This window comes from Copadichromis virginalis, unplaced genomic scaffold (assembly GCF_057382275.1).
Source record: "Copadichromis virginalis isolate Kocher_CV1m ecotype Utaka unplaced genomic scaffold, C_Virginalis_male_GT1.1 unmapped_scaffold_1, whole genome shotgun sequence".
In the NCBI taxonomy this organism is placed as follows: domain Eukaryota; kingdom Metazoa; phylum Chordata; class Actinopteri; order Cichliformes; family Cichlidae; genus Copadichromis; species Copadichromis virginalis.
Window position 1 is genome coordinate 2,845,007 of NW_028188589.1, and position 19,902 is coordinate 2,864,908.

Sequence of the window (19,902 nt, forward strand, 5' to 3'; positions counted from 1 at the left end):
CAGCAGCCTTCACACCACACATCACACAGACATGGAAACTTCAAACCTCAGACTGAAGACACCATCAGAAATAAACAGATTGTGATGAAGATGAAGAACTGGACCAGTTTGCTGTGGTTTCTTCTGTTCCTGTCAGAAATAAGAGTCTGGCAGCACGTTGCTCTCCTTCCACATGTTTAAGGAGGAAGTGAAGAAGAGCGAGTGAGTCGTCTTCCTCTGTGGGCCCAACATCAGGCAGCAGCCACGTATTTTTAAAAACCCAGCACACTGCTTCAGAAACACTGAGTCCAGGTGACCAGAGTCATGTGATCAGTGAGGTCTTCACTCAGGACGTCACAGCTTCAGGACCTGATTCAGAGGTTTATAAGGACGTGGATCATTGGTGCTGATGTTGTGTGAGAGCTGGTGAACCATGGGGAACATAAATAACAACCAGGCCATCAGCAGTTCTACCCCCAGCTCTAAAACCTACATAATACACTATACATATAGTTATTGTTAAGGTTCAAATATTGAGGAAGGAGAGTACAAACAACCAGGTCCAGAAGAGCTTGGTCAAACAATTGATTTTAATGAACACAGGCGTGGGGGGACCAGCGCCGTACGCAGACAGCGCTGATCTCCGACTAATCAAAGCATGAACAGATATTTTATACCATCGGGGTTTGGATTTAATGACGCCCCTTCAACGTCACACAGATACATACATACATACGTCAAATCAAAACCACAATGACTTTTAACACAGTTTGAAAAGAACATTATCTCTATCTTCATGGCAGATGTTTCCTGTCAACCTTTTGACTGCCGCTTCTCCAAAACCACAGACCATGCTCTGCAGTAAGATACCACTTCTGCACGCCCGCAGTTGCAAGCAAACATGATTAACCTCTCACCTATAACTGAATGTATCTACTATGTGTGTGTGTCACGACCTCACTTGGCACTCTGTGTCACCTCTCACCTACTAACGCTCGCAGTCAAACAGAGGCCACTCTCACATGTGTCAGCAGTTTACTAAAACTATATATGTAGTATATTGAATAAATGTTTTAATCAAGAACCTCTACTAGAAGCTTAATAAAAGAATATAAAAGTATAAAAGATAATAATGAACAACCTGGTTATTCAAATAGTATCATCCAAACAGCTCCTCAGAATAAGCTGCACTTACACTCTGCTTTTAGTTTCACTTTTGCAAAAGCACGCTCTGCAAACCTGCAGTTTCCTGTCAAGACTTTGCACAGAGTGGACTCAGAATCAACAGAATCAGCCCATACACACTTAAGATTATAACAAGCATTCAAAAGCATTTAAGATCATAGATTCAACTCAACAGTTTAAAGTGGTTATAACTGCACCTGTAGTAAAGGCTAATTGGTTACCAAAATGTTTAAACATCTGAATGCAATATCAATGCTGTAGATTATATTATTAATGCAATGGTAATGATGATGATTATTAACAGTAGCAACAAAATAATTTCCCTGATCTCCACATTATATAGGTTATAGTATGTTATATATAAACGTAGCTGAAGCAGTTTCATTTGTAGCTTCACGCTGCACTTCACATGTTTGTCCACCAGATGGCAGCACAGAGGCCTGTGTTGGAAAGCTTTGAGTAATGAAGCGTTTTCAATCCAAGCTTCAGAAAGCTTCATGTGGTCATCAAGGAAGCAACCAGGAAATATCTGCTGTGTGTAAAAACAGCAACACAAGAATCCAGGATGAAGACAAGAAAGTCAAAGCTCACAAAACAGGTGGAGCTAATTTTGTGACGTGTTTCTGTAAAAACACCACAGAAGTGAATCATCAAGGTTTCCATGTGAGCTGATGATGCTGCTGCAGAGTTTCTGTGAACCTCCTGTGACCCCGCCTCCTCATACAGAGACATCTGATTGCTCTTCAAACTGCATCACGTGGACACATGTGATTGTGTGTTGTAGTATTGATCCCAATGCTGGTATCAGTCCTGGATCAATAACACTGGATGGATGCGTTCAGCATGGAGCCCTGAGCTGTGTTACAGACAAACATGGAAACTGACAGGTCTGTGTCATTCACAGTCTGTAACACTTCTAAACAACAGAGGCTGACCCAAGTGCCTCAGAGCCAGGCACGCTCACATCACAGCTCTCTAAATAAGCCAGTTTCAAAATAAGAGCTGAAAGCTGTGTTTGCTTGTGTTAGCTTATTATTGTGGAGACTAACATTCAGTGATCATGTGTTCAGACTCATAATGATTACTCTCAGAAATCCTGATCTTTGTATTTACTGTGTGTTGGATCAATAACTGAGATTCATGGTATCACACAGCTGTGCTGCTGCTGATGTCAGCACATCTGGAACAATACGAGGTATCTGCTACCAGACTGAGCAGGACGTGAGACCTGTGGACTGTTTAAAGCTGTCCCTCCACAGCTCACTCAGACCTGATCCACACCTCAGTGATATTCTCTGACTTCCTCAGTAGAGACAGAAACCATTCAGATCTGGGACCATCAGCTGACTGATGATGTCACACAGACTGTGTTTTTCAGGAACAGTGATTCTGATGTGAGCCTGCTAGCTGACAGCAGACCTGATGAAAGCACATGTTCACATCTGTGAGGACAGACTGGACTCTTTGACTGCACCTTGGTTCTCCTCAGAGGTCTGTACAGGAGCATGTCCACCCCCACTGAAGATCTCAGTCACTGTGAAACATAGAAAGCTGCTTGTGTGGCCTCTGCCTCACATGTAGATACAGCTACAGGTTTCTCTGTCAGTCAGACTGAAACAGTGTCCTGATGCTGCATCATTCAGCTCTGTGCCCCAGTCAGCATCACTGGGAGCTACCAGTGTTTCTGCCCTTTTCCTGTAACACTACACTCAGCACAGGCTCAGCTGGTATCCAGTGTTGGACTTTGGCTTCAGCTGCTGTGATAGATCCTCTAACATAGATCAGCTCTGCTACATGTTGTTAGATAAGTGCAGCTGCTGTCATGTCCTGATGTTTCTCTGGCTCAGCAGCTTCTCCATCAGAGGTTCACATGGAGCTGATCCAGTATCTCCAGTAACTGTGTTCTGTGCCTCACTGGTTCATCCTTCTGTCTGTGTGACGTCAGTCAGATGTTGAAGTTAAACTCTGTAATCTTCACTGTGTCACAGAGTTCAGTGAGTCCCGTTATTCACAGTATCAATCAGATCATCAGAGAACAGCTGATCAGCAATCAGTGGTGCCAACAGCGCCTCCTGTGGTGAGAGGATGCAATAATGCAATGTAGCATTTTTCCACTCAACACTTGCAGTCATGGAAACTGTCTGTTGGATCTGTGTGACGTTGCTTTCTTGGTTAGAGTTCCTCACAAATGTCCAGATGATTCTTCTAATGAGGCGTCGACCATGTTTGCAGCTCTTTGGAAGAAAACGTCGCCCTTTGCCATCCTTACTTTTCTTTGACTTCTTCAAATGCAGCTGAACTCCAGCTGGTATTTTCTTGGACTTTGCAGCTGTTTCTGGTCATCAGTTCATTCCTGCAAACCTCTGAAGCTGAACAACAATGATGCTGCATTGCTGGCTGATCCCAAAAGGTTGATTCTGTTCATCTGGACGTTTTCAGAAACGTTTGCTCACTGATCAGGTGACTTCTTCAGTCTCAGCTGACTGCAGCTTTACAAGCTTACAAACAGCACATTTGCACAATGACTGAAAGCAGCAGCACCTGATATATATGATACTAATATAATACATATACATATATAATCCATACTAATGATGAAGGAACTGAGCTCACAGTCCATTGTTCATTCAGTGAACTACTCAGTTTATTTTGGGCCTCAGAAATGCTCACTCTGTTTGTACATCACTGTCAGCAATAGACTCATTCTGCTGTGTGGACAGGAACACATGTGACATCACTTCCTGTTTGTTTGTGACTGAAGAGGAAGAAGTTTACAAGGAATCATTTAGAAGAGTTTCAAACATCAACTGATTGAATCCATGAATCTGAAAAGGTGTTTGTGAGTGAAAGAGACAGACATGTACAGACTGAACTATCTGTTCAACAGTCAGAGTGTTTCTGTAACAGGAGACACTCTTTACACTCCACTCAGCACAGGGACACTGAGGCACCAGACCAGACCATAAACCCAGGATAAAGAGTTTGAGTGAATGTGGTGTTGAAGGTGTGGAGGTGGATCAGAGTGTCAGAGGAGACTCTGTAGAAGGACAGAGTGCCAGCAGGACAGTCCACATACACTGCTGCTCTGTTAGAGACAGAGGAGGAGGAGGAGGAGGAGGAGATGGATGTTTGTATCTTGTTGTGCCTGACAAAACGAGGACCATCATCAGAGCAGCTCAGACTCCAGGACTGATCATTGTATCCAAACCCACAGTCAAATCTGTCTCCTTTCCTTCTGATGCTTCTGTAACTCACTGATATATAAACGTCTCCTCTCCACTCGACCTCCCAGTAACAGCGACCAGTCAGACCATTTCTACACAGCAGCTGATAAACATCAAATCTGTCTGGATGATCAGGATATGACTGAACCTCCTCCACATGTGTCACCTTCCTGTTGTTGTCAGACAGTTGGAGCTTTGTGTTCACTGTGTTTGTGTCGATTGTGAGTTGACAGGAATCTGATGGAGAGAACAAACACAATCCAGCTGCAGTTATTGATCCATCATCTGTTCATTGATTGACACTTTGATGATGACTCCTGACATGATGAAGATGGTTGAATGTGTGCTGCTTTGTTTTCATGAATCCCATTAAAAACACACTTACACTTCCTCAGACCTGGTCTCAACCATCGGACTCCAGCAGGCTCCACCCTGAAAGGAGGAGGGGGGTCAGAGCAGCACAGTCAGCATGCACACATGGACATTACATGGCTCTCACACACACACTGTTACACACTGAGCTCAAAGCTCGGCTCCACTGTTTTATTCAAAGAAATCTACATTTATTTATCAGCACATTTAAAAACAGCTTGAGCCAAAGTGCTGCACAGAGTAGAGAGAAAATAGGAAACATACACAGTAATGACTATAAAGACTGGTCAGGATTGAAAGCTACAGAGTACAAATGTGTTTCCAACCGGCTTTTAAAAATGTCCAGTGTTGGTGACGACCTGATGTGAAGGGCGACTGTTCCAGAGTTTGGCTGCAGCCATCGATAAAGCTCACCTCTGTTTTTACGTCTAGTTCTGGTCAGAAGCTGCTTATCTGCAGACCTGAGGGCTCCACTTGGATTCTTTTGTTAAAGAGAGATAAGATGGAGCCAATCCATTCACAGATTTAAAGACAACCAGATCTGGAAGTGGATTCTACCACGTACTGGTAACCAGTGGAAAAAGCTGGTGATGGGTCGTCTAGCACAGACCCACCGCTGGAACCAGACAATTGATGAGGGAGAGAACTGTGACAGCGCCGTTCCTTCACTTGACCTCAGTCGCTCTCGTCTGCTCCCTCGTAACACTGCTCTTTATTGAGCTTACATGAATATGCACAAGTTCATTATGACGTCTTACACAGGTATGAACAAAGAGTACCAGTCTGTGCATAGTGTGTGTGTGTGTGTGTGTGTGTGTGTGTGTGTGTGTGTGTGTGTTCCAGATGTGACCCTGTGACCCCAAAGCTGGTGCTAAGAGTCCAGCGGTCCCCCTAACAAAGGGCTCTTATACTTAACCAGACACAGAGCAGGTGTCCTCCTACACCAGGGGTCTCAAACTCGTGGCCCGCGGGCCGGTTGCGGCCCGCAGGACGATAGTTTCTGGCCCCACCTTAATATGAAAATTTAATGTTAGTTTGATAATGTATGACACTTTACAGTGTTGTGGGCGGAGCTGAATTAACCCACCAATCAGGGTGGGATATGGATCTCAGGGGACACCAGCCGGGCTTGATGCAAGCAGGGAAACATTTCTCAATGAGTCAAAGTTCCAGCAGCGTTGCCCTGGAGTGTTTCTTTCTTTCCTGTGCCTGGCTGGCTTCCTCCTTTCTATTGGGCAAACGCCGACATTCGCCCCAGCGCGCTGCGTTCACAACACTTCAAAAAAAGTTGTTTTTTTAAGTTGCTGCCCAGCGGGACATTATACGTATATAGATTTATACACACGTCAGTGGGATTTAAAGTTATTTTTCCACAGAGAGAGATCTCATATTAACTCTCACAGTGATGCGTAGGCGGCGGGATAAAAGAAAAGTCATGAACTCAATGCAGCCCAATTTAGTCTGCAGTCACATAGCGACACCTGTTCATCGGCAACAACAGTCCCCGGTAACCCGGACTAATTATAGGGTCGCACCGTAATTTGTGGCTCCATGTTTTTATTTGCATCACTGCGTTTGCATTGCAGCAAACATGAACATTACATATATTTCAATATAATGTAAAAGCAGTCAAAACAAATAACATCAGAAACAGCTGATGTTATTTGTTATATGTCACGGTGTCATTTCCGCTTCTTTCTCCTGTAACAACAGCCCGGCGCCGTGAGCAGTCGCCTATTTTGCGCTCGCTATCCCTGCACTTTCTACCATCTGCAAACACCACGGTGTTCGTGTCGTCATGAAAGACATGAACATCGAGCGTAAAAACAAAGGAGACTGCTACCGGCTTTTTATCTGCCGATCGCCGTGCTACGGTTGCAAGAAAAAGAAGCAGAAATGACGTTCTCTACGCGTTGAGACGTTCCCCGTCCGTCGGCTAAACGCTTGATTGAAACTTCAATGCGACAGTGACACCAAGTAGAATTATAAATGTCACATAGCCCCAAACATGTCTTTTTCAAAGCCTGCGGTGAAGAGAAAGGTTGTTGATGAGCACCGACAATTTCAGGAAAAGTGGGAAATGCAATATTTCTTTGTTGAGCACAGGGGCACCCCGACCTGTCTTATTTGCACAGAGAAAGTTACGCTGCACAAGGAATACAATTTGAAACGTCATTACACAACTAGACATGCTGAGCTGGATGCAAAATACCAGGGAGACGAGAGAGCGAACCGGGTTGCCAGTCTTAAAACAGATCTACTGAGGCAGCAAGATTTCTCCAAGAAAGCAACCAAAGAGAATAATGCAGCAGTCGGAGCCACGTGGTTAGTGAGATGATTGCTAAAGCAGGGAAGCCATTCACAGAAGGTGCATTTGTCTAAAAGTGCATATTGCAGGCTGCAAATATAGTCTGTCCGGGAAAGAAAGGTCAGTTTAGCAACATCAGCCTTTCTGCCAACACCGCAGCAGATCGCATTTCTGACCTGTCAAGTGACATTTATGACCAACTGTGTGAGAAAGCCAAATGTTTCAGTGTATACTCAGTCGCTCTTGATGAGACCACAGACATCACCGACACTGCCCAGCTCCCAATGTATGTCCGTGGTGTTGATGACAGTTTTGAAGTGATGGAGGAGCTGCTCACAGTAATTCCAATGCATGGCCAGACCACCGCTCAGCAGATATTTACAAGCTGTGTGATGCCATTGAGAATGTTGGTTTGCCATGGAAGAGGTTTGTTGGAATAACAACAGATGGAGCGCCATCAATGACAGGGAGGAAACATGGACTGGTGGCACAAAACAAACTGGAAGAGGAAGGCGTGGAGGAGGCCATTGCTCTGCACTGCATCATCCATCAGCAGGTCCTTTGCAGCAAATGCCTGAAGTTTGACAATGTGATGTCTATTGTTGTGAAATGCATCAACCAAATCAGATCCAGGGGCTTAAAGCACCGAAGGTTCTGTGCTTTTTTAGAGGAAATGGAGTCAGAATATGGGGATGTGCTCGACTTCACTGAGGTACGTTGGCTCAGCAGGGGAAATGTATTAAAGAGACTTTTTGAGTTGAGAGCAGAAGTGAAGCCTTCATGGAGAAGGATGGAGTTAGTGTTCCTGTGCTAACTGATCCCAAATGGCTCATGGACTTAGCTTTTCTTGTTGATATGACACATGAGCTTAATGTACTGAACAAGACGTTACAAGGCCAGGGGCAACTTGTCAGTGCTGCCTATGACAACGTGAGAGCATTCTCCACAAAACTGGCGCTCTGGAAAGCTCAGCTCTCTCGGACAAACCTTTGCCATTTCCCAGCATGCAAGGCACTCGTGGATGCAGGCACACCATTCAGTGCTGACAAGTATGTTGATGTCATTTTGAGGCTACAGGAGGAATTTGATCACAGATTTGCTGACTTCAAGACACACAGAGCCACCTTTCACATTTTTGCGGACCCCTTCTCCTTTGATGTGCAAGATGCCCCTTCTGTGCTTCAAATGGAGCTCATTGAGCTGCAGTGCAACTCTGAACTCAAAGCAAAGTTCAGGGAGGTGAGTGGAAAAGCAGACAAGCTTGGACAATTTTTGAGAGACTTGAGCCCTAGTTTCCCTCGGCTTTCCCGAATGTTCAAGCGGACCATGTGCCTTTTTGGTAGCACATACTTGTGCCAAAAGCTCTTCTCCACTTTGAACTTCAATAAGTCCAAGTACAGGTCCAGACTTACGGATGATCATCTTCAAGACATACTGAGGGTCGCAACTGCTTCCTCCCTCAGGCCAAATCTGACTCAGCTATGCGAGAGGAAACGCTGCCAGGTCTCTAGCAGCAAGGAGTAGGCAAGAGAAGCCATGTTCAGAAGAACAGTTCATTTTCTACAGTGTTCCATTCATGTTCAGAAGAAGGTTATAGAACTGTTAATACAGACATTTCAATCTAAATACAGCAGATATAGAAGACTGAAAAATACACACAAGTTCACTGACTAAAAATATCTTATTATTATTTTATTTATGTATTACAGATTGATATATTTTCTTATTAATTCTTAATTTGTTTATTTATTTTTCATATTTTGTGTTAAAAAATAAAAATAAAGAGATTTGAGAAGATTGGAATTTTTTAACCATGCCTTTCTTGTGGAAAACCTAATGCGGCCCAGCCTCACCCAGACTCTGCCTGCAGCGGCCCCCAGCTAAATTGAGTTTGAGACCCCTGTCCTACACCATCAGTAAGAGAGGGTACGACCTCTCTCATGGCCCCAAGTGGTGTGTGCATGCCAGAGCACTCTGGAAGGCACACAGAGTCTTTACAGACTACTAAGGATCAAACCTCTATCATCATGCAATCTATTATAAAACTCTAAGCATATATGAGTAAATATTTCTAAACATAAATGACAATCAACAATATAAACCTTACAGCTGGTTTTAATAACAGAATTCATTTGTTTCTCAAATGAGAAAGAGCTATCGAGAAACACTCCTAAATCTTTAGTTCTTAACTTTTCCAGTGGACCAAGGTCAACATTAAATGCTAATGCTAAATAGGCTGCCGTTATTAACTAATGCTAATTTGATGTGAATTAGCATTATGCACTAATGCCAACACTTTTTAACAATGTGAGTAGCTAATGCTAACACTATTTCCCTTAACTTTATAACAATGTGAACGGCTAATGCTAACACTCTTTTTCCTAGCATTACAACATCTGAGCTGCTAATGCTAAGTAGGCCGCCATTAGCACCTACGTCTAATTTAAGGCAAATACACATTAGAACCTAATGCTCATATCGTTTTCCTTTTCTTTATAGCAATGTGAGCAGCTACTGCTAAATAGCATTAGCTAATAACAGCAGTCTAATTTAATGCAAGTTAGCATCATTTGCATTATAACGATGTGAGGAGTTAATGCTAAGTATGCTGCCATTAGTGGCTAATTCTAATTAGGGGTGAATAATTATTACCAGCTAATGCTAATATCGTTTTCTCTTCCCTTTTAACAATGTGAGCAGCTAGTGCTAGGTAGGCTGAAGCTAGCAGCTAATGCTAAAGCTAAAGATAATTTGATGTGAATTAGCATTACATTAGTGAGGAGTTAATGCTAAGTAGACTGCCATTAGCAGGTAATGCTAATTTTAGGTGAATAGGAATTGGCAGCTAATGCTAATACCATATTTTCTTGCTTTAACCCTTTAAAACTGGTCAGAGTGCGCACACTCCGTTTTGCGTAACTATTTTTAAATCCCGGTAGCACTGTAACCACGTGAGCTAGCGCAATAATTTTTTTTGCATATGAAACCTGAGGAGTTGTACTTACATCTTATGCCATCAGCTTGTCCTAGGTTACAGTTTCCTTCCACATATGCTTAGGACTCATATTGCACTGCTGGAAATAGTTTATTTTGATGCATATGCTGTTATTTTGCAAATTTGCAGTATAATATTTATTTTCGTTTTTCCTGCAATATGTAAAAATTGGTGTATTTCAAAAATAAAACTATGAAGGCACTAAAAAATAAATTTCCTGTGGTGGGAAACTATTTTGTGCAACTTTTTTGTATTTACAGTTTTGAGGGATAAGCCTCTTAAATTTCTCTAACTAGAAATATATGTTAAAAAAAACAGAAAAAGATTTTCAATTTTTTTGTAGTTTATTGCACTTTTTTTGCAATTTATGTAATTACTATGCACTTAATACATACATATTATTAAAATTTAGGCTGTAATGGTTGTATTGATGTATAGCAACTTGAAATGCTCCCAAAAATGGCTCTACAGCATGTAAAAATATAATATAAGCTCTGGCGGACTTGGTTCTATGGTAGGTCTTAAAGGGTTAAATCAATTATCAGTAGCTAATCCGATTGTTCAGTCTGACGTCAGGTGAAGTCATTTTTATGCATTTAAGAGCTGCGTTGAATTCAACTGAACATTACAACTATCCTCTTCTCCAGGATTTTCCTGATTTAACATTTCAATATGATTCATTTTTGTTCTCTAAACCTGCCGTCATCACTTCAATTATTCCCACTGTGGATTTGATCATATTGTTTGCCCAGCATCTCTACATTTTCCCATCCATACGACCTGTAGCTCATTAACACTATTAATACTGGAAACTGCTGTTGAAGCCTGATGGTGACACTTTCTGGTGAAGAAGTGAATTGCAGTAACAGGACTGGCTGGCTTATGATACACTGGACATTTCCAGCGCTTTGTTTTCTCTGCTCACAGACAACACAGATACACGCATGTATATACAGCCCACGTCCAGCTATGCATGCACTCCTTCTGCTCCATTTCTATAGAGAATAAACAACGTAACACAATCATTCTCCATTGTTTTCAACTCAACCAGCTGCATTTAATGAAGGAGTTTGAATTTACTTTACAAAAACTGCTGTTGTTTCCTGTCTGCATTCATGTTCTTTACTGTACTCCACACATTCTGAACTGGTGTAGTTCTTCCTAAAGTACTGCAGTATTCCTGCCAGTACATCCTCTTAGTTTTCCTAACTGTTTCCTCTGATGCTCGTTGCTATTCTTTCCTCAATGCAAATTCATGCTAAGCTCCTTCATATCCATCCCTGTTTCTAAACCTGTAATAATTCCTTTAATGTGCCTTTGGCCTAATTATGAGTCTGTCCACATGTTTGTAGTTCCCCACTTGCTTTGGTTTCTTAGCTCTGATTCTCTGAAATGTATCCTTGAAATCATTTACTGGCATCTCTCCCTCTCACTCCCACTATCCCCAGAACACCAGAGTATTCATCTCCTGGCCTCTTTACATTTTCTCCAATCATCCCTGTTTCTAGAGTCTCACCCCATCTGCAGGCAGTCCAAAAGAAACTGCCTCTGCCATTTTCTTCTTCTTAATCTTTGATTTTTCTCTTCACTTTCTCCATTGGGTCTTCTTAGACGCACTTTCCAGAAAGCAGCAACATTTTTTGCACATTTTTCAAATTGTGCATCTTACTTCAGCTTAATGTGTTTACTGATTTGTTTTTACACAGGTCATGTAAAAGAAATCCTACCAGAGACTCGACAAAGCTGAACTGAAAGACAGCACGGGCAATAAATCAGAGCAGCACAGAACTTAAGCACAGATATATAAGGTGATTTAACAAATCATGTCTGTTGTAAATGAGTAAGCCATTTATCGACCTGACTCAGGTTTTAAATCATCATCAGAAAAGACTGAATCCTGACCTGAGAATCCCAAGTGTACACTTTGGACTTTCCACTGCAGAAAACAGAAGCTTCAGTCCTGAATCCTGCAGGTTGTTGTTACCCAGATCCAGCTCTGTCAGACGGGAGGACTGGGAGCTCAGGACTGAGGACAGAGCTTCACAGCTTCTGTCTGACAGGTTACAGCCACTCAGTCTGAAGAAAGGATGACAAGAAGACATGAAACACTTGTGTTAAAGTATATTCATGGTGCCATGAGGAGCTACTACATTTACAATATTTCAACACTGTTTCAGGACATGCTGGAATCCTTATTGCCTCATGTTACAAAAGTCAAATGTGGCAGTTTACTGTGACTTGCATGGATTCATTAAAAAAAAAAAAAACATACACTGGCTCAATGTTAATTTTTTCCAAATGAAATTGATTAAATGATGTTAATTGATGAAAAAAAAAATCGATATTGCTTGATCTGACCTCAGCGTTTCCAGTTTGCAGTATTGACTCTTCATCCCAGCAGACAGAAGCTTCACTCCTGAATCCTGCAGGTTGTTGTTACCCAGGTCCAGCTCTGTCAGACGGGAGGATTGGGAGATCAGGACTGAGGACAGAGCTTCACAGCTTCTGTCTGACAGGTTACAGCCACTCAGTCTGAAGAAAGGATGACAAGAAGACATGAAACACTTGTGTTAAAGTATATTCATGGTGCCATGAGGAGCTACTACATTTACAATATTTCAACACTGTTTCAGGACATGCTGGAATCCTTATTGCCTCATGTTACAAAAGTCAAATGTGGCAGTTTACTGTGACTTGCATGGATTCATTAAAAAAAAAAAAAAAAAAACATACACTGGCTCAATGTTAATTTTTTCCAAATGAAATTGATTAAATGATGTTAATTGATGAAAAAAAAATCGATATTGCTTGATCTGACCTCAGCGTTTCCAGTTTGCAGTATTGACTCTTTATCCCAGCAGACAGAAGCTTCACTCCTGAATCCTGCAGGTTGTTGTTACCCAGATCCAGCTCTGTCAGACGGGAGGTCCGGGAGCTCAGGACTGAGGACAGAGCTTCACAGCTTCTGTCTGACAGGTTACAGCCACTCAGTCTGAAATCAAGCGGGAAGGGAGAGAAGATCAACCAAACAAATCAGAGCTTTATTGCTTTTTTGTTGTTTTTAAGCAGAAATCAGTGAGGTGCTGGTAGATTCTGTTCTTTTGGTTTATTACCCAACAACACACACATACACTAATATTTGTGACTTTTGTAATAGTAGCATTTACAATGCAAAGCAACAGCGATCACAGATTGAAGGGGCCTGAATAAAACTACAATGCAGGGATATTTAAGATGACCTGTTCTTCCAATTTCCAACAACAGATTTCTCCAACCTTACAGTTAAAAACAATTCTTTATCTCATACTGAATCTTGGTGCAACTCCCCCCAGTTTATTAAAATGGAGTGGTACTGAAGTTGCTGTAAGTGATGTGTGATGCCACTGATTTCCTTTCTGATCCAATACAAAGTAAAATTCAGGCTGGTATCTGCGATACTGATGAAAACTATTCCTTCAGAATCAATACAAGACATAAGAAAATATGTTTTGTATAACATAAAAAGCCTGAATTTTAAAATATTCAGTTAATAATAAAAAACAGATGTGACTGAAAATAATAAAACTGAGAAACATTTTATGGCCATTGCTACGGGCCATTCGATCCTTTTACAACCATTGCAAGAGCTTGGTTGGCATAGCCGGCAATAAGTTGGATAGTAATAAGTCCGGTGGGTGATGGGCTCCACCAGGGCTGCCCTTTGTCACCGATTCTGTTCATAAATTTTATGTTTAAAGGCTGTATCAAAAGTTCATTCAAGTTACAATATTGTGGTCAAAAGTTCTCCTTTTTTCTTTTATACTATACAACTACGCTGGCTCATGGTTTTAGGACATGGATCTGTCATGGAAGAAATCTATGACCACTTTTAATCAACATTTTAAAAATAAACATGATCACAGATTTACTCACAGAGCTTTGTTGGAGGCTTTGACCACTGGCAGCAGCCTCAGAAGAGCCTCCTCTGAAGCAGAGTATTTCTTCAGGTCAAACACATCCAGATCTTCTTCTGATGACAGTAAGATGAAGGTCAGAGCTGAGCACTGAGCAGGAGACAGTTTACCTGTGGAGAGACTTCCTGAAGTCCTGTATTGTTGGATCTCCTCCACTAGAGAACGATCATTCAGTTCATTCAGACAGTGGATCAGATTGATGCTTTTCTCTGCAGACAGATTCTCACTGAGCTTCTCCTTGATGTACTGGACTGTTTCCTGATTGGTCTGTGAGCTACTTCCTGTCTGTGTCAGCAGACCTCGTAGGAGACTCTGATTGGTCTGCAGTGAAAGACCCAGGAGGAAGCGGAGTAACAAGTCCAGGTGTCCATTTGGACTCTGTAAGGCCTTGTTCACAGCACTCTGGTGGAGAGATTGTAGGTTTGGTTTGTTAAATAGTTTAGACCATGTAGAGGTTGTTTGTTGTTCTTCCAGCAGATTGAGTCCAGAGTTGCTGAAGGTCAGATGGACATGAAGAGCAGCCAGAAACTCCTGAACACTCAGATGGATGAAGCAGAACACCTTGTCCTGGTACAGTCCTCTCTCCTCTTTAAAGATCTGTGTGAACACTCCTGAGTACACTGAGGCTGCTCTGATATCGATGCCACACTCTGTCAGGTCTGATTCATAGAAGATCAGGTTTCCTTTCTGCAGCTGATCAAAAGCCAGTTTTCCCAGAGACTCAATCATCTTCCTGCTCTCTGGACTCCAGTGTGGATCTGTCTCAGCTCCTCCATCATACTTGACCTTCTTCACTTTGGCCTGAACCACCAGGAAGTGGATGTACATCTCAGTCAGGGTCTTGGGCAGCTCTCCTCCCTCTCTGGTTTCCAGCACATCCTCCAGAACTGTAGCAGTGATCCAGCAGAAGACTGGGATGTGGCACATGATGTGGAGGCTTCGAGCTTTCTTGATGTGGGAGATGATCCTGCTGGCCTGCTCCTCATATCTGAATCTCTTCCTGAAGTACTCCTCCTTCTGTGGGTCAGTGAACCCTCTGACCTCTGTCACCATGCCAACACAGTCAGGAGGGATCTGATTGGCTGCTGCAGGTCGTGTGGTTATCCAGAGGCGAGCAGAGGGAAGCAGTTTTCCCCTGATGAGGTTTATCAGCAGCACATCCACTGAGGTGGACTTTCTAGGGTCAGTTAGGATTGTAGTTTTGTGGAAGTCCAGAGGAAGTCGACACTCATCCAGACCATCAAAGATGAACACAACCTGGAAGTCTTCAAAGCTGCAGATTCCTGCTTCTTTGGTTTCAGTAAAGAAGTGATGAACAAGTCCCACCAAGCTGAACTTTTCCTCTTTCAGCACATTCAGCTCTCTGAAAGTGAATGGAAATATGAACTGGATGTCCTGGTTGGCTTTGTCTTCAGCCCAGTCCAGGCTGTATTTCTGTGTTAAGACTGTTTTCCCAATGCCAGCCACTCCCTTTGTCAGCACTGTTCTGATTGGTTCATCTCTTCCAGGTGAGGCTTTAAAGATGTCTTCTTGTCTGATTGTTGTTTCTGGTCTGTCTGGTTTCCTGGATGCTGTTTCAATCTGTCTGACCTCATGTTCATCATTGACCTCTGCAGTCCCTCCCTCTGTGATGTAGAGCTCTGTGTAGATCTGATTCAGGAGGGTTGGGTTTCCTGCTTTAGCGATGCCCTCAAACACACACTGGAACTTCTTCTTCAGGGTGGATTTAAGGTTACAGTGACAAACTGCAGCTTGAAGTTCTGAATGAGAAGAAAAATAAACATTCAACTCCAAAAAGAACTAATCTTTAAAACATGTTGCTCCATCTTCCATCTCTGGAAAATGTTCATTCATCCAAAACTTTAAATCTTTAGATAAATCCTCTTACGTCTCTGCAGACGGTCAGCCAGCTCCTCCTGCTTCATTCTCCTCAGGAAGTCCACTGTGATCTTCACAAATGCCTCTCTGCTGCTGCTCCTCTGACTCTCTAAGCATTCTGGGTAACCTGGACTCAGAACCTTCTGGATCTTCTTCAGCTCGTTCTTCACAAAAGTGATGATGTTGTCCTCCAGCAGCTGGAACAGAATATTTATGAATGAGCCAATCAGACTGAAATCATGGAGCCAAACATCAGATCCATGTTGGACACACTGACGATCCACTGGTCTACAAAGAGCAGCATGGAGATGACTGTGAACAGAACAGATGTAACAGTAGTTGTTGTACATGTACAGACCATAAATATGGAGTCCAGCTGTGTTTGATGCTGCTGGGCAGACTGACCACTGGGAACCTCTGAGCTCTGCTGCTCCACTCTGTGGAGGAACCATGAAGGATTAGATCAACACAGGATAAAGATCCAGGAGTTTCTGCTCAAATAACTTCATCTGAATCAAGTCTGTCAAGTTTTAGACTCTCAGATTGTGAACATATCAGTAATTTTCAGTCTGTTTTCATGGACGTCCTTTCAGTGGTGATGTCAGGGATGATTTTGAAGAAGCTCATCAAACTGAACCATCAGCAGATCACTGCTCCAAAACCAGAACATGATCCGAGTCTCCCTCCACCACCAGAACACCAGCTTTACTAACGTGGTAGATCAGTGTAGTACAGATCAATAACTGATGAGTCATTTGATCAAAATCACTGAGTGCTTCACATCTGACCCTCTGATGCTTCTGTAGACATTTTGCATATTTAATGAATGTCTGACAGTTTTACATTCATTCTATGAACACAGTGGAAATGTTGTGTTATAGTCTCCATGTTGTTTCCAGCATCATAAATTCTTAAGTTCAGAAAATTAGATTCTTTCTTCACAGCTGAAAAACAACAACATTTATTCTCTATTGAAATCTGCATCGTCCACTCCAAAGGTCACAATCTGAAGGTAACATCTGGTTTTGTTCCCTGTGGTTAACTCTGAGCATCAGTATGGTGGGATTTATCCACTACATCCACACCACTGTGGTTCAGTGTTGTCCTGATGGAGTAACAGCAGCCAGTATGATCCAGGCTTTAGCTGCTGGGTCTCTGTGTGACCTCTCAGACTGTTTAACAGATCAGACACAAAGAGAATCAGAGCAGCTCTGTTCTTTAAAGACAAACATGAACCCACTCAGGTCACACTTTCCCCACAGATATGAGCATCACTGTCCTCAAACAGCAAATGACCAAGTCGAACATTTGGATCTTTTCTCTTTCATTGTTTTCTTTTTAATGAATCTTTGTAACAATCTGAGGATGTTTCAGGTCATATTTATCCAGGAAACACAAACATGTAAAGGAGTCATCACAGCTCTCTGACCTCGTTGCTCCAGGTTCACCACTGAAGTATGGAGGTCGATCTTTGGACCGGTCACTCCTCACAGACGGACAGCTGGACCCTGCAGACTGTGACCTCTGACCTCTGCAGACACAAACATGATTGAAGCAGCTGTGATCACACAGACTGCAGATAATGCAGCTGTTTCCTGTCAGTAACATCCTCTTAGATTAGAGTTCAGCTTTTTACAGGAAAACTGGACAAAACTGATTTTTGTTACAAACTCATTTTCATTTCCTCTCAGCTCACAAACACAGTCAGACAATCAACCAGAGTCAACACTGATTATAATGTCAGTGCAGAATTATTTCTGTTACTCAGTGAGTTCAGCTCTCTGACCTCGTTGCTCCAGGTTCACCACTGAAGTCTGGAGGGTGATCTTTGGACCGGTCACTCCTCACAGACGGACAGCTGGACCCTGCAGACTCTGCTCTGTCCTCCTCTTCCTCCATCATCATCTTCAGTCAGTCTGAGAGGTAAACCACAAACACTCAGTGAGTTCACATTAACAGGAGTAACTGAGTTACAGTCGCTGACCTCTGACCTGTCATGTGACCTAGAAACCAGGTCAATATGTCTGTAGGTTCAGTCATCCAGGTCATGTGATCTAAGGAGCTTGGAGAGAAAAGAGATGTCTTTAAGTTTCTGGAAGACGTTTCATCCAAGAAGCTTCTTCAGCTCTAAAACCAAACGGTGGAGAGTCCCAGATATTTAAACCTGAGAGGGAAAGAAAGCATGTCGCTGACCCACCACTGATGTTATTTCAAGGAGGAAACTGAGAGCCTTTGCACCAGGAGCACAAACATCAGCTCCAGCAATGATCCACTGATGTGTTTTTATTCCATGTATGAATGTTGTTATTGACAGAGATGACGTTTGTGTGTCAGTGATGCAGTGACTGTTGTTGTTACCTGTACAGGCTGGTTAGACTCTATGAAACAGATCATACAGATCTCTGCATGTTAGAAGAGACTATTAAAGGTCATGAATGAGACAAAGGCAGGGAGGCGTCCTTTACAGCTAAACAGCAGAGTGAGAGAACAGCCAGCACCTCTACATTTATCACATTATACAGCACATGTATGATACTGACAGGGATGAGAAGAATTTAGTGATTCTGATCCCATCATTGATATTACTTATTGATTCTCAGTAGCTCTGCTCTGACAGTCACCACCATCACTGAGCAGCATATCAAAGACATTTGTGCACATTAACTGCATGTTGTGGCTCAAATGTTTGTGCATGTTGGAGGCATTTCCTCTTTGTTGTGATCAGTGTTGGTCATTACTCAAAACAGTCATTATTACACATATTACACAGAACACTTTGATTAAAAGTAATGGAGTACGTTACTTCATTACTCCTCATAACATTACTTTGATGTTAAAATGAACAAATGAGCATGTAACAACATAAAGCTGAGGTACAGCCCCACACACCAACACAGATCCTGATGAGGTCACGTGATGTTTCTCTGAGTGTTTATGAACACAAATCAAAGATGAAACAGCACAAAGACACTTCAAAGTGATTCTACTGTAGAAACATGAACAGGTAGAAACCTGCAGCCTGACTGCTCATCACTTTGTTACCTGTTCAAGTTCAGCAGCAGCAGCTCACTTTATCACGGTGCTGGTCTGGGGTCAGTGTTTACTCAGCTTTAACTCACTCTGGGTTCTTAGCTAGCCTAGCTTTAGCTTAGTGTTAGCATGCTGTGTGCTAGCTTAGCGTCAGAGCTCTGCAGGTGTCTCGTGTGTAAATATTAATCACAGTGACAGTAAAGGAGGTAAAGGGCTGTGACGTCATCACGTACGCTGCGTCCTCTGTGGGCTCTGAGTGAACTCAAAGTACAAACTACAAGTACACAAACACGAACGTAGCTCAGAGTGGCGGACACACTCGGCCTCGTTGGTCCAGCTGTGAGTCCGTTACCGTGAACTATGGAGCGGCAGATTTGTGCTGAACTAAGCTGCACACAGCTGATGTTAGCCAGGAAACATTACACACTGACTTTAATGGAGAGACCGGAAATACAAACACACACAGTTTGTTGTGTGAAGAAATCAAACACGAGCTGAACAAACAGTAAAGTTCCTAAAGACAAACTGTTAAAGGAGGAAACAAAGCAAACTTACAGTTTCTTCACACCAACAACAAGCTCCACTCCACACCTGGACACTAAACACGGACACACAAGTGAGCTGCTTCCTGGAAGGAGGCGGGGCTCCACCTGAAACTCAGCACAGGTGGGAGGGGCTCAGCTCTGTGTGTGCTGATGTGTTAACTTTAAAAATATGCCGTCTGACTGCTCAGACTGAGTCAGAGTAAAGTTCACATGCTGACGTGTGGAGACATGAAACCTTGTTGTAGCTGCAGGTGTGAACACACTGATCCCAGATCAGCTCTGCTGTATTTGTAACATGAACATTTCTGCTGCAAAGCTTCAAATGTTCAGCATGTTTCTCTGTTTCCAGTCTATAGATCCAGTCACACTTTCTACCTTCACCTGTGCAGTAAAGACTGAGAGCAGAGCTGAAACCAAGCGTCCAATCAGGGAG

General features: G+C 42.7%; 1 protein-coding gene across 1 annotated transcript; it reads right to left on the reverse strand.

Annotated features, from left to right (window-relative positions):
- Positions 1–3,700: 3,700 nt before the first annotated feature.
- On the reverse strand, positions 3,701–19,543 carry LOC146679545 (protein NLRC3-like). Its single transcript, XM_085450273.1, has 9 exons — positions 19,480–19,543; positions 17,324–17,810; positions 16,253–16,331; positions 15,905–16,091; positions 13,976–15,776; positions 12,422–12,595; positions 11,966–12,139; positions 4,774–4,820; positions 3,701–4,625 (listed from the first exon to the last, which is right to left on the reverse strand). Exons 2-9 carry the CDS (start codon positions 17,500–17,502, stop codon positions 4,093–4,095), a joined length of 3,174 nt encoding a protein of 1,057 aa, XP_085306399.1. The 5' UTR covers positions 17,503–17,810; positions 19,480–19,543; the 3' UTR covers positions 3,701–4,092.
- Between the last annotated feature and the right edge of the window lie 359 nt (positions 19,544–19,902).